General features: G+C 42.7%; 1 protein-coding gene across 3 annotated transcripts in view; it reads left to right on the forward strand.

The window, feature by feature from the left end:
* THSD4 (thrombospondin type 1 domain containing 4) overlaps positions 1-15215 on the forward strand; it is a 635320-nt gene that overhangs the window by 124743 nt on the left and 495362 nt on the right. For all 3 annotated transcript variants that reach the window (XM_081506213.1, XM_081506214.1, XM_081506215.1), the window contains exon 5: positions 1575-2022. In XM_081506213.1, coding sequence (XP_081362339.1) covers positions 1575-2022 — 448 coding nt within the window. The remainder of the gene's footprint in view (positions 1-1574; positions 2023-15215) is intronic.

Genomic DNA, 15215 nt, shown 5'->3' on the forward strand with positions numbered 1-15215 from the left:
GAAAGAATTCTTCAAGAGGGCAGAAATTAATGTTTCACCTTGATTGCTATTTTAATGTGCTTATTTTAACGGGGCCATCCTGTAGGAACCCTTGGGCACATTTCCAGTTTTACATAAATGTAGAATTAATTATTATGGAAGCGTATAATTTTAGAGCTGGAACGACCTTCACAGTCATTTAATCCAGTTCAGTCATTTTACAAATAAGTAAGAGTTATGTGACTTACTTAAATCCTTCCACAGAGTATTAGAACCTTGCTTCCCAACTCTCAGATCAGTGATGATGAAACCTTCTGAGATTACCCAGATAGAAGTTCTTCCTCTTGCTGCAGATTACCAGTGCTTGTTGTACTGCTTCCAAGGCTGTTTCCCCACCTTGTGTTATATTCTAGTTACTTTCAGTTTTATGGTTGGGGTCTCGGGAACTCCATCTGATTCACTTTTATATTTCTTCATCATTCCTAGCTCTGTATTTTGAAAACAGTAGTTGTACAATAAATTTGCATGCAGTGGTGTGCTAGAGCTGATTTTGCCCTGGTTGCTAGAGCTGATTGTGTCTTCACATTGGTAGCTTGCAGTTGGCCATGGTGGGAGTATTTGCACCATGGAAATGGACAGAAGCTATAAATCAGAAATTTTTTTTCTCCCTGGGCGGGGTGGGGGGAACCTCTGTTTACATAATTGTCATAAGATCCCACAGGGCAACTGATCTTGGCAAAACCTAAAGATCCATACGAATGTGAAGATGGCCCTTTACCCATTATTCCTTGTGAGTTGACTTAAATGATGGAGTAGCCAGTTGCTCAGCCTCCTCAAGTTTCTTCAGGGATTGAGTTTGACCCAGGGAAAGTCAAGGCTCAGGACTGCATTAGTCTTTGGTTGCTTAGCTAAGTTCCTCTTACCTGGAAAAGCTATTTGGACATGAATGGTCACGGAAACAGGGTCTGAAATATCAGTACAGTTGAGTGAGAAAAAAATCCCACCAACTGTTATTGGGGGGAAAAATGTGAACAGGATGTTACTATGGCTGAAATGACAATCTTCTCTTTATTCTTCTCAAATACTATATATAAAATAGATAACTATTAATAATAAGAACCTACTGTATAGCACAGGGAACTCTACTCAATACTCTGTAATGGCCTATATGGGAAATGAATCTGAAAGAGTGGATATACGTATATGTATAACTGACTCACTTTGCTGTACACCTGAAACTAATACAACATTATGAATCAATTGTAGTCCAGTAAAAATTAAAAAACCTTCAGTGGCTCCCTACAACCTACAAAACACCCAAACTCCCTGACATAAGTCACATACTAGCCACAGCTTACTGTTCTAACCTCATTTTCTACCGATCACATCACCCACTGTTGATTCCCACTTTCATTCTACGTCCCAGCCTCTGTAGAACCTCTGTTTCGGCCTAACCCTTCCCCTGGAAAGCCCTCCTGCTACCTCTCTCTCCATCACAGGCTCTCTCCCAGGCTTCTGTTCCTACCCAGTCCCCTCTCCCATGGACCAGAGGTTCTGGGTAACATGAAAATCCTCTCTTGTGTGTTTCTCTTTAGGAGCAGGACCCGAGGTCCCATCGGCCCTGGCAAGTATGGTTATGGGAAAGCCCCATACATCTTACCACTGCAGACAGACTCTGCACACCCACCCCAGAGGCTTCGGCGGCAGAGGCCCTCATCCCGGAATTCCAGGTCCCAGGGGGCATCTGGCTCTAGCCATGGCTACCACCTTTCAGCTCACCAGGCCTCCCAGCATGGACCTCTGTACCAGAGTGACAGTGGCCCACGTTCTGGACTGCAAGCCTCAGAGAGCTCTGTCTACCAGCTGCCTTTGACCCATGACCAAGGCTTCCCTGCAGCCTCCAGTCTCTTCCACAGCCCAGAAGCAAGCAGCAGCCCTGGCCTGGGGGCGCCCAGGGCAGCTCAGAGCTTCTCCCAGCCCACTAGATCTACAGCCATCTCCTGCATCGGGGCCTATCGGCAGTACAAGCTGTGCAACACGAATGTGAGTACATACCACCCGAGACTGGCCCTGCAAACAGCTGCTACTCTCTTTCTGTTGGTCGGCAGTACACCTTGTAGAAGACAGCAAGGGCATGCTTTCTTAGACTGTGTGAATGCTCCTTCCTCTCATTCCTCTTCATGTGTTCTCCCATATACTTTTCTAAGGTTATTACTTTAGTAACTTATGGATAACTTCTTGAGTCATTTATTGATGATCACTATTGCTGATCAAGCTACTTCCACATTCTCAGTGGCTTTATATCAACACTATTTTTTCTTTGCTTATTGGCCTGTGAGTCAGGTGCAGTTTAGCTAATTTAGGGCAACCAATGGTGGTGCCAAAGATGGGGGAGTTTGGGGAGGTTTGACCATCATGGGTATCATCCAGTGAGTTTCCTGGAGGCTCCCTGAAAAAGTGTGACAGTGAAAAATTGCAGAAGATTCCATAGCTGATGACTCTACAGCAAAGAAAATTATAAATGGAAGCTACACAAGATGACCAAATATGCTTTTTAAAAAAAAAAAAATCAGTTTGTGTGCTGTGCTCACTCAGTCGTGTCCAACTCTTTTGACCCTGTGGACTCACCAGGCTCCTCTGTCTATGGAATTTTCCAGGCAAGAACACTACAGTGGGTTGCCATTTTCTCCTCCAGAGGGCCTTCCTGACCCAGGGCTTGAACCTTTGTCTCCCGCATCTCCTGCATTGGCAGGTGGATCTTTTTTTTTTTTTTCTTTTTACCACTGAGCCACCTGGGAAACCAATATCAGTTTAAAGACTTTATATTGAGTTGGCCAAAAAGTTCTTTTGGGTTTTTCCATCTTACAGAAATGCCTGAAAGAACTTTTTGGCCAATTCAATATAAAAGAGAAAGAAATAAGAGAATCTTTAAAGGTTAAATTTCCAAGTTGCTATATTTCTCATTAATTATTTAATCTGCCTTAATAGTCTTACTGGGTAACAGGACAGCTGTTATATATTAGCTTCAATTTCCTCATTAAAAATATATTTCCTGCCACAGAGTCCATAGAAATGACTTAATTTGTGATTTTAATAATTCCTCTGAATGCCTGGATTTCTTTTCAGCATGTTCTTCCACTGACAGACTTCAGGAATTATTGATTTTTTAAAGCAGTAATTTTCCTAAAGCCATTACTAATCAGTCAACCAGTAAGTCTTAATTGAGCATCATTGTTTATCTTGTAATGGATGAGGCTCCATGGAAGGTAGAAGAAAAGTCATATTATCTACCTCATAGAGTTGTTATAAGTATCAAATGAGGTGATATTAAGAAAGTGCTTTGTAAACAAAACAAAAAAATACTTGTGCTCATCATAAGACATGGTCCCTGTTCTTGAATATCCATTGCAATTCTTTTAAAATGAAATGAATTAATTTCTAATGTAGAGTACACTCTCCCATTGACTAGTATGTGTCTTAATTTTGAGGACCAAGTAATCCATAAAGAGAAGGAAAAGAGAGAAGGCATTTAGCATCTATCAGTTTCTCAGATGGTGCTAGTGCTAAAGCAGGAGAAGTAAGAGACTTAGTTCGATCCCTGGGTCGGGAGGATCCCCTGGAGGAGGGCATAGCAACCCACCCTAGTATTCTTACCTGGAGAATCCCATGGACAGAGGAGCCTGGTGGGCTACAGTCCATGGGGTCACAAAGAATCGGACGTGACCAAAGCAACTTAGCGCACCCTTAGGACGCTCAAACAGACCTGATATGTACTTAGCATTTCTTTCATTTAACCTCTGTTTTTGAAGCATACACTTTTTTCCAGGCCTATGCTGCCAACAGCAGGGCTGTATTTCCCTATGTAGAAGCTGTGGTTTCTTCTGGTGCTGGATAACTCCACTACTGAGGAGATTGAATTGCAAGGAATATTTTTTTTAAATTCTTGTGAATTTGTGATGTCTGTATCATTTTGCAAATAGGTAAAGCAATATCTCACACATCTTCTTAGACAGAGAAGTAAATGTTGACAAAGGATTGTACAGGTTTAAATCCCCTCTTTTCACTGTAACACTTTGCACCCTGTAACCCCAAGTCACATCCTACTTATCCTTATTGAGAGATATCTTTCCTTAGAGATCACAGTAATACACATCTTCTTTTTAAAATATTGGGGTATGGTTGCTTTACAATGTTGTGTTTCTGCTGTACAACGAAGTGAATCAGCTATATGTATATGTATATCCCTTCCTTCTTGGACCTCCCTACCACCTTCCCAACCCACTCATCTATGTTACCACAGAGCACCGAGCTGAGCAACCTGTGCTTTATGGCAGGTTCCCACTAGCTATGTATTTTACACATGGTAGTGTGTATATGTCAGTTCTAATCTCCCTATTCATCCCATCCCCTTCCCCCTGTGACATGTGATGTTCACATGTCCCTTCTCTACACCTGCATCTCTATTCCTGCCCTGCAAATAGGTTCATCTGTACCATTTTCTAGATTCCACATATATGCTTTAATATACTTTACTTGTTTTTCTCTTTCTGACTTACTTCACTCTGTGTGACAGACTTTAGACCCGTCCATGTCTCTACAAATGACCCAGTTTTGTTCTTTTTTATGGCTGAGTAATATTCCATTGTATATATGCAACACATCTTCTTTATCCATTCCTCTTTCTCAGTGTTCATTGCAGCACTGTTTACAATAGCCAGGATGCTGAGGCAACCTAAATGCATATCTTGTTTTTTTAAGCCCATGGCTTCTTGTGACTTGGACTATGCCCCATGAACACTTTAAGACTCCCTGTGTTAGTGGCTCCTAGAACCATACCTTGGTCTGATGATTTGTAGGAAGACCCATTGGGCTCAGCATACAGTTGAAGGCACAGTTATGATTTATGACAATGAAAGGCTACTGGGAAAATCAGCAAAAGGCAAGGTGCATGGGGCCAAGTCCAGAGGAAAGCAGGCTCAGTCTTCCAAGAGTCCTGTCCCTATGGAGTCACACAGGATGTACTGCTTCATTCCCTCAGCAATGAGTTATTACACGTGTGAAGTATCGTCTACCAGGGAAGCTCATTACAGACTCCATGGCCAAAGTTTATACTGGGGGGTAGTTCAGAGGCACCCTCTTCTTGCTACTTACCAATGTGCCAGGCTCCCAGAAGAAAAGCAGGGGCTTAGCATAAAATATATTGCTTGTACAATATAGTTGGAGCATAGTGACTCACTCTTGCCACTTAGGAAGTGGTGGGAACCCTTCTGAAGTCCAAGTCCCCAGACATCAGCCGAAGACCAACCTTGCAAGCAGGCTTTTCTGAGAGCAGTCTCAGTCCTGCTGTGCTGTCTTATTTGTGCATTCTCCATGTGGACCCATGAATTTCAGCATCTTAGCCTCAATGACCTTATGTAGACATGTTCGTATCCTTCTCAATGTCCAAAAGGATTGATTGCATGAGTCCCCCAATTATGTAAATCTTCCTACTCAAAAATGAAAGAGGTGAAGTGCAGTGGTATGAACAATTCCCTGTAAACAGGGAGTGCAGGCTTTCACTTATGTCCTTTCAAAGATTGAAAAATAATGCATATATTTAGAGTTCTCTCCCAATTATTATCTGGGAGAAGAAAAAGAAGGGAGAGTAACCCAGAGCTGGTTGGAAATAGCCACTGATTTCAGAACTTCATCCCTTTAACTGAGTGCCCAGTATATCCCACCTCAGTTCTTTTATTTATTTTTTATTAAAATTTTTTTTGGCTGCACCACAGGGCATGTGGGATCTTTGTTCCCCGACCAGGGATTGAACCAGTGCACCTTGCAGTGGAAGCAGAGAGTCTTAACCACTGCCTCCCCTCCCCAGGAAAGTCCCTCCCACTCCAGTTCTTGGTGGAATGCCCCCTTTCTGAGACTTCCTTCACAGTAAAGGGCTCAGTTCTGAGCTGTGAGGTCGTGTGTATGACAGGTGGTCTGAATTAAGGGAAATGTTTTTGCAGGCTTCCAAATCTTGGAACAGTGTCTCATCACTGGTCACGATGTCTCCTTGAACACAGCAGAGAAGGTGCTAAATGAGTTACTTGTAAGTCATTATACTCGGTGCTGGAGCACTTAGTGAGGGGAAGAACTCTAGGAGCACAGGGCAGGAGGCCACAGGGTTGGGGAAGGGAACAGTTGAGGTGGGCTTTCAAGGATGGCCAAAACAGGGGAAAGAGCATTTGAGGTCAAGGAAACAGCATAGTCATGGACAAGAAGACAGGGCTGGATCAGGATCTTGGGTGCTGCGGTGACTGCCAGGTGGTAGGGACTCTCCTTCTTTGACCTCTTGTCTCCTCTTTTGTTGTTGTTCAGTCACTCAGTCATGTCCCTCTCTTTGGGGCCCCGTGGACTGCAGCACGCCAGGCTTCCCTGTCCTTCACTACCTCCTGTAGTTTGCGCAAACTCATGTTTTTGCCCTCTTGCCTCCTCTTATACACTATAAATAATCACAGTCTTTCTCCTTTCTTTTTTTTTTCTTAGCTTTCTTTATTTTATTCTTCCTTTCTTCATTTCTTTCTTACCTGCTGTGCTGTGCATGGCATCACCATCTTAGTTCCCCAACTAGGGATCAAACCCGTGCCCCTTGCAGTGGAAGTGTGGAGTCAACCACTGCACGGTCAGGGAAGTCCCAAATAATCACAGTCTTAATGGGCAATTTATTCTTTAACATCTCAGAATACAGAAGTATCAGATGGTCTTGCTGTTCTTTCTGATTGAAGGTGGGAGGAGAAGGGGATGACAGAGGATGAGATGGTTGGATGGCATCACCGACTCAATGGACATGAGTTTGAGCAAGCTCCGGGAGTTGGTGATGGACAGGGAAACACAGCGTGCTGGAGTCCATGGGGTTGCAAAGAGTCAGACACGACTGGGTGACTGAAATGACCTGAAGAACAAGTGCAGGGCTCAGGCATCACTCTATGTGCTATGTAGATCCTTTGAATCGTGGAAGTGAACCTGGCTTGGGTGAAGTGAAGTGAAGGCCTCTTGGAGGAGTGCAGGTGATTCAGTGGAGAGGAGAATTTTCTAGAAAGGGAGAGTGACAGAGTTACGAGAGCCCTTTCAGGGTCCAGTAAGGGCTGAGAAACAAGAAGGGGTGTTGGAGGACCTCTCAGTGGAATGAGATGCTTTTGCTCGAGTGGTGACTTCACCTGCAAATATTCTTCGGCAGTGAAGGAGCAACACAGGGAGGTGAAGATGGTTTATCCACAGTCCTGGACACGTTCTCAACTGTGGCTAAAAATAATAAGTATTCAAAATCGTGTAAACAGATATATTTCTTCTTCTTTTTTCAACTTTTTATTTTGTATTGCAATGTAGCCGATTAACAAGTTTGTGATAGTTTTAAGTAAACAGCAAAGGGATTCAGCCACACATATACATGTATCCATTCTCCCCCAAACTCCCCTCCCATCCAGGCTGCCACATAATGTTGATGAGAGTTCCCTGTGCTATACAGTAGGCCCTTGTTGGTTTTCCATTTTAAATATATGCTCACTGAAGGTCGAGACTTGGGAACCAAAGGACTAGAGTCTTTCTTTATAGGGGTGACACATGGGAAGGAGAAAACCAAACCACAACCTCTCCTGGTATCTGTGGAGATGCAGTAAAAATACAGCTCTTTTCTGCTAGCTGTTTCTAGGGTTTTGCACTATGATTTTTGCAACATAATTAATGAACCAAGACATCTTATGCTGTTTGTCCTGGAGCCCTAGATGTCTCTCTCCCTCCCTCTTAAGCACTCTGAGTTTAGTGCTTCCTCCCTGGAAAGGAAACTGCAAGTGAGTTTCAAGGAGGCTGCAGTGAGTTACCAGGTGCAAGGCAGGGGGGGACAAGGTTTTGAGTTTTTAAAGGGCTTTGCTGACAAAGGAAGCATGATCCTGAGTTTAGACAGAGTGCACTTAACATTTTGAGGGGAAAAACCTCTGGGGCTAAAAAGCAGCTTTTAGCAAAAAACGGCTGTGATGAGTTGTGGTATCAGTGACTCTCCAGTAAATTTCCCTGGGGTGGGACTGACTTCTAACAATGGATTTATCCACATGCAGAGTTGTTTCTGGCTCTAAGTAAGTGAAAATGAAGGGAGGATGTTGGACAAATCTCAAATATAGCTAAGCTCTCTTTAGGCAGATTTTCATTCTATCCCATTGCTACTCTTATATGAAATTGAGAGAGGAACTGATAAACAATTTCCTGCATGCAGTTTAAGGAGAAACTTTGCAAATGGGCCACATCAAGAAGTTAGTGCAGTTCTGTGAGGTGTAAAATGTACCAGGAACTATGGGGCCAGTTACTGGATAAACAAGTTCTCTAACTTCAGGGCTCAACTTAGGTTTCTCCTGTCATGGACTTGACACCAGCCGCCTTATCTGGAAAATACATGTGAGCGTCAGTGCTGTTTGCAGCACTCTGCTTTCATTTTCTCAGACCACTTGGAATTTTCCATAGAAATATATGTGTGTATATGTGTGTGTGTGTGTGTGTGTGTGTGTGCATGAAATGGGCTTTCTGGTGGCTCAGACGGTAAAGAATCTGCCTGCAATGTGAGAGACCTGAGTTTGATCCCTGGGTTGGGAAAATCCCCTGGAGAAGAGAGTGGCAATCCACTCCAGTGTTCTTGCTTGGAATATTCCATGGACAGAGGAACCTGGTGAGTTACAGTCCATGGGGTTGCAAAGAGTTAGACACAACTGAGGGACTAACAGATATATATGAAATATGTATACGAATATTTTGTGAGCAGTGGCCTTATATATATAGTATATATAAACATGTAAATGTTAGATACATTAAACATAAATATTCAAATAAATTTCATACAGATATATGTGTGAAACATAAATGTATGAATCATACCCATAAATATGTTGTTGTTCAGTTGCTCAGTTGTGTCTGACTCTTTGCAACCCCATGGACTGCAGCACACCAGGCTTCCCTGTCCATCACCATCTCCCAGAGCTTGCTCAAGCTCATGTCCATTGAGTCAGTGATGCTATCTAACCATCTTATCCTCTGATGCCCCTTTCTCGTCTTGTTCTCAATCTTTCCCAGCATCAGGGTCTTTTCCAATGATTCGGTTCTTTGCATTGGGTAGCCAAAGTATTGGAGCTTCAGCATCAGTCCTTCCAATGAATATTCAGGGTTGAATTCCTTTAGGATTGACTGGTTTGATCTCCTTGCAGTCCAAGGGACTTTAAAGAGTCTTCTCCAGCACCAAAATTCTTCAACGCTCAGTCTTCTTTATTGTCTAGCTCTCACATCTCTACATGACTACTGGAAAAACCATAGCTTCGACTATGCGGACCTTTCTTGGCAAGGTGATATCTCTGACTTTTTAATACACTGTCTAGGCTTGTCATAGCTTTTCTTCCAAGGAGCAAACGTCTTTTAATTTCATGGCTGCAGTCACCATCTGCAGTGATTTTGGAGCCCAAGAAAATAAAATCTGTCACTGTTTCCATTATTTTCCTATCTATTTGCCATGAAGTGATGGGACCAGATGCCAGGATCATAATTTTTTAATACTGAGTTTTTTATTCACAACTGTCACTTTTCATGATTACAAAGAAGAACAAATAGGAAGGAATATCACAGTGGCAGTAAGAGAGGTATATCCTTGTCCCTCTCTCAAGATGTAATTACAGTCAGTCATTTAAAATTTAAATTTCTCCATAACTTGAAATGGTGTACCAACACCTCTGCTTCTTGATATATCAGCTTCAAATTTTCTCTGTTGACTCCTCACTCTGAAAGATAAAGAAATGACCCCCTTACATCTACTCTGCTGATCTCTGTTACCCACATTTTATTTTCAGTTATATTTTTGTTGTACATAGTATATTAATAATTTTTGTTTTGTTGATCTGTCGATGTTTTGAAGGATCAATCAACTCCTTACTTTTCAAGATTAGAAATGTAGTGCCTAAGTGGTTCACCAAATTCTTCCCATGGCATTACATGTTTTGGTTTATTTCTTTATTTATTTTACCTTGGTCTATGAAATCCTTGCAGGAGACTGTTTTGAGGGATTTTTCTTTGCATCCTCAATAATTGCAATCATAGCAAGGGCACAATGACTGTTTGTCTTTGAAGGAATTTCACTTCTTGCCTCAGCAGATGGCAGAGGGGAGGGAAACCAGGCTTATTAATAAGATTCCTAAAGTAGCCACTGTAAAATTTGTGCTCCTTGGGGGAGTAGGAGCTTTGAATTTAAACATTTACTTTTTCCCACATACTTCCTGATTAGTTATAAAAAGAATATTCTCTTTTAGAGAATGTTCTCTAATTCTCTTTTAGAGATAGTCTTCTTACATGAATAATCTAAACAGGGAGAAATAAACAAGCATTCCTGGGATAAACCTAGGTTTGTATAGACATGTATACAGAGTATTTAAGAAATAGGTTTCTCTTGGGTGAATGGATGGGCATAGTTACATTAACATCCTTTGGGTCTTTGATGCACTTACTGAATAAGAGGGAAACTCCTTTCTGTAGGAGAACAGTATGAACTTGGATAGGAAAAAAAAAGTGTTTGAGAATGGAGAAAACCTCAGTTATTTGTTTTTTAAATCCAAAGCCTTTACCAAGCTCTTTTGGAAAAACCAATTCGCTGACTGTCTAGAGGGCCCTGGAAGTGGTGGGAGGTGGCAGCATTATTGCAAAGTTGAGTTTGTACCAAGTGACTTGGGAAAGCGGTTATTAAACATATTTGAAAACTGTGCTGGATCACTTGTAAGAAGTTTTGATCCGTGGTTGTACGATTCTACAGCTGGGAAACAAAGCCCATCTTCCATCTGTAGAAGAGAATACCTACCTGTCGGGCACTTAGAGCTTCTGGAACTGCTGGATTCATCTTTGATATCTTCTTAGATTTCAATTCAGCTAACATGTATTGCATTACTATAAGCTACAAACTTGAATATATTATTAATTTACTCCTCATGGAATTCCAGGGTTGGGGGCAGTAGCATAGGTTTTGGGATTGAAATGCAGTCATTTAGGCTATTTTAGAGGAGCAGAGTACTTTTCCCAAGGTCACGTAGGCACTTTCTCATGGCAGTGCAAGGACATTTTCTGGAGCTTGTTCTTTAGATTTTTTCACTGTGGTGATGTTAAATACATCATGTGTTGCTATAGTAGCTGGTCTTTTTGACTGAATCCAGAGCAATGCAAAAGCTGAAAGAAAAAAAAAAGAAGTGCATCTTGGACCCAGGAAGACCCCAAGGTCATGTTCTTTGGTGTTATCTTCATCAGGGATGATATTCTTCAGTCTCCTGGGGAACTGAAATAATTAATTACTGAAAGGTAATTGTGTGATCACTGACAGGGACCTCTTGAGCAGTGAAGTTATGCATGGGCAGTTGTCATCTCAGATTAACCAGGGTCACTAGAAACATAGCCAGAGTTTCCATAATAATTTTTGTGACTCATAGCAACTCCAAGCAATTGTCTAGATGGAACTTTGGATAGGGCCTCAAGTGCTTTGTAAGGATTCTGCTCATTGTATTAAAGTACATCTTTATTCTGCTTCCCATAAGAGACCGGTGGGAATATCCCTCCTTCTTTGGGATGGAAGAGAGTCATTTGAAAGGAGGTTATCTCCCAGGGGCATTCTTTGGCTGTAAAGCTCCAGTCTTAGCTGGCCCCATCCTGAGTGAGCCTGATCTCTATCTCCATGGCTTTTCCCTTGTTTCAGTTTTCTGGCCTGAAGATTATAAGGATCTGTGCCCATGGAAAGGATCAGTAGGAAATCTGCCCCAAGCCAACTCGCAGTGTAATATAGAGACAATTACTGATAAGGTGAGGGTGACTCAGTCTGTGGCATCAGGAAACAACCCACTTGAAGTGTAATGAATGTAAAATGATCTGTAACCTGGAAGTTTTAACTTCAGAGAGTCTGTTAAAATGAGAGGAGATCGTACACTGATAATAGTATGACAAGTACAAGCAGATGTAATCTACAGAAGAGACATGAAACAGAAATTCCCCAGCCCTCCTTGGTTTTCATCCTCAATCTTCAGCTCTCTAGTCTTTGTTACTGGGGCCACTCCAGCAGGCCTCAGAGGCCAAATCTAAACTTGTTCTCCAGGATGTCTCCTGACAGTAAGCAAGAGGAGCTTACGGCTCTCTTGTCTGAGGATCCATTACAAATTAACTATTCTGTCCACATGGTCTCGACGGGTACCCTGGCAGAGTGATTACTGTCATGAGTTCTAGAGTTAAATCCTGACTTCCCCACATGCCCTGTGACCTTGGGCAGCTCACTTAACTTTTCTTTGCCTTCACTTCCTCATCTATAAAATGGATATGAGTGGTTGTGCAGATTAAATGAGCAAATATACATAAATCATATGGTAGAATAGCTGACATTTGGTGAGTGTCGATAAAAGTTAGCTATTCTTTTTTATAATTGTATTCTTTTTTTATTTTTGGCTCTGCTGGGTCTTTGTTGCTGTGTGGGCTTTTCTCTGGTCATGAAGAGCTTCCTGGATCAAGGAACAAACCCTTGTCTCCCGTATTGGCAGGCAGATTCTTTACCACTGAGCCACCAGGGAAACCCAAAAATTTAGCTATTCTTAACACCATCATCATCATTATCACCCCAGGCATCTATGTATGTTCCTCGCCTGTACCGTAATTCTGTCTCAATAACCCACTTCCATATCTGGACTCCGTGAGGCTTGCATATTTCTGACCAGGTCTCTCCCCTCCTCAGGAAATAGTGTTCTGACTTTCACTGGCAACTCACCTGGCATCCTGTGGGTCATCTTTCAGGGCACCTTGTTAACCTCCTGCTGCACTTTGCCATGCCAGGTGATCACTGGGTACCATAGTCAATCTCTGGGCTCATCTGCTTCCTGGTAACCATAGGTGGATTTGCTGTTTTAGCACCTGACCCCTCACTGTGGGTCAGATGTCACTTTAAGCACCCTGGCCTCAGAAGGTAACTGGGGCCCCACTCAAATATAAAGAACTTGTTGATCTGAGACAGGGTATCCTGAATGACCTATCACAAGTGGCTGGTAGACTTGGCAGATGCATATGGATATAATAAAAGCACCAGGCATTAGCATTAAAAACTCTGCAAAAATGTTAACAGTATTGAGCTGTTCCAGCTTTGCATGGCCATGTGTTTGGAAGAGCTCAATAGTGATACATTTGTATTACATAAATGTTAAATATTGCAGAAAACTAGATAGTACAAATAAACCGAGCTAATTATAAAAAGAAAACATCTATAACCCATCTTCCAGAGATAGCCATTTTAATCTCTCTCACTCTCTCCACACACACAGACCCCCCCCCCCACCACACACACACACATAATCACTTTTTTCACTTAGTAGATTGTGGACTGCTTTCCATGTCATGAAATATGCATTTAGATTATCAAGCATCAAATAATTCAAAATGATTCTGAAGATGTGTTGTTTCGTGGTCCAGCTTTTTAGCACTATTTTGCTGCCAAATGATAATGGTGATAGTGGTGTTAAGAATAGCTAAACTTTTGGGCTTCCCTGGTGGCTCAGTGGTAAAGAATCTGCCTGCCAATGCAGTAGACAAGGGTTTGATCCCTGATCCAGGAAGATCTCCACAACTAGAGAAAAGCCCAAACAGCAGCAAAGACCTAGCACAGCCAAAAATAAAAAAAGAATAAAATTATAAAGAGGTTAAACAGACTGGCTGAGTGTTTATGGTGTACAGCTTCTGATGCTGGTAACTGCCACCAGGTTAATTAGGGTGGCTCCTGGCTGGAGCCTCATTCAGAGCAGCTTGGCTTCATGTAGGCGTGGTTATTTGAGGAACAGGACTTTCGGCCCATTTGTTCTAGTCTTTTTCCATTACGAAAACCTGCCACCCAGCAGTGGATCTCAAGTTTCTAGTGATGGCCAGGGTGGGTGTTCAGCATTCCGGGCTCTGTCTCTATGTCACTGTGGGACGTTTGGCGGGGTAACCTGTCTCTCCATGCCTCTGTTTCCTCATCTTTAAATTAAAGGAGTTGTACTTGCTTTTCTTCCACTCTCACACTCTCATTGCATGTTAAATCATTTGGAGTGTGATTGAGGCCTGGGAGTGGCTCTTATTTGTGGCTGCATAATCTGGTGCCAGGCTGGCTGTCCCAGGATCACCAGAGCGGGGACACTCCAAGTGTAGATTCCTGGCCCTCTTCCTTATTCTCCACTGGGATGAAGCCTGAGAATCTGCATTTTTAACAATCCCCTTAGCTAGTCTTTCTCATTGAAAGGATGATGCCTGTTCCTAAGCTGCCCAGCTGATCTCATCCTAGTTGAACTCTCATTCTGGCCAAAGGGTTGTAAAAAGCATCTTAACCCCCAATCCTTCATGGAGGCAGCTGGTTTTGCTGGAAGCGTACACAGTTCCGGCTTTAGGACCGCCAGCAGCTTGGCTTGCACAGCCCCTGGAGACAGCTTTCCCCAGCCTGTCAGCTTCTCACCCATTGTCAGAGCTCAGCGCACCCTGCCCAACCACCTGGCCCCCTTCCTCCGGCCCAGTCTCCAGCATGTTCTGCTTCACGTGGTTTCTTGTTCCGTATGGTTTGGCTCAGGCTGCAGTAGGGTTATGACCACCCTGCGTGTTTGTCCCAGCAGCCTCCCCCACTGCCCTTCATCAAGCAGGGGATGTTTTTCCTTCCACCTGGTTTCATTCGTCCCTCTGTTCCCTCGTCTTCCAGGAGACCTGATGTTTCTGATACATACAGTAGATTTTCTTCTAATCCTGTAGGACTTGATCTATTGTATTAGCACTTTCCTTCAGAGACTTCTTATACAGGGCTTTAAATATTTAAGTGGCTGCATTCCTTTCCTGTCTGATTATTAAAATACAGACATACACACACAGGCACACCCCTTTCACGTTAAAGTGTGCTGGGTTTAAAAAGCTAGATCCTACCTTATCCACAATTTGAATAGGAGAGTCTGATCTTATTTCACATTTATGTCCCATTTTACTCATATTCACCATTTATAAATAAGAAAGAAATAAGCCAGAAGCAGCTGGATATTAAACCTGAGTAGACTAGTATATCAGAATCACCTGGATAAATTAACAAGCTACAGATTGCTGGACCTCATGCCAGACTTACTGAATCCTTGAGGGAGGGATCCAGGAGTCTGTACTTCCCAGGAGCTCTCTGAATGGCTCTTCTGTAGGCTGAAGGCTTGGATATCCTGCAGTAGATAGTG

Source organism: Giraffa tippelskirchi, chromosome 7 (genome assembly GCF_054371585.1).
Source record: "Giraffa tippelskirchi isolate mGirTip1 chromosome 7, T2T-mGirTip1v1.2.pri, whole genome shotgun sequence".
Taxonomy (NCBI): Eukaryota; Metazoa; Chordata; class Mammalia; order Artiodactyla; family Giraffidae; genus Giraffa; species Giraffa tippelskirchi.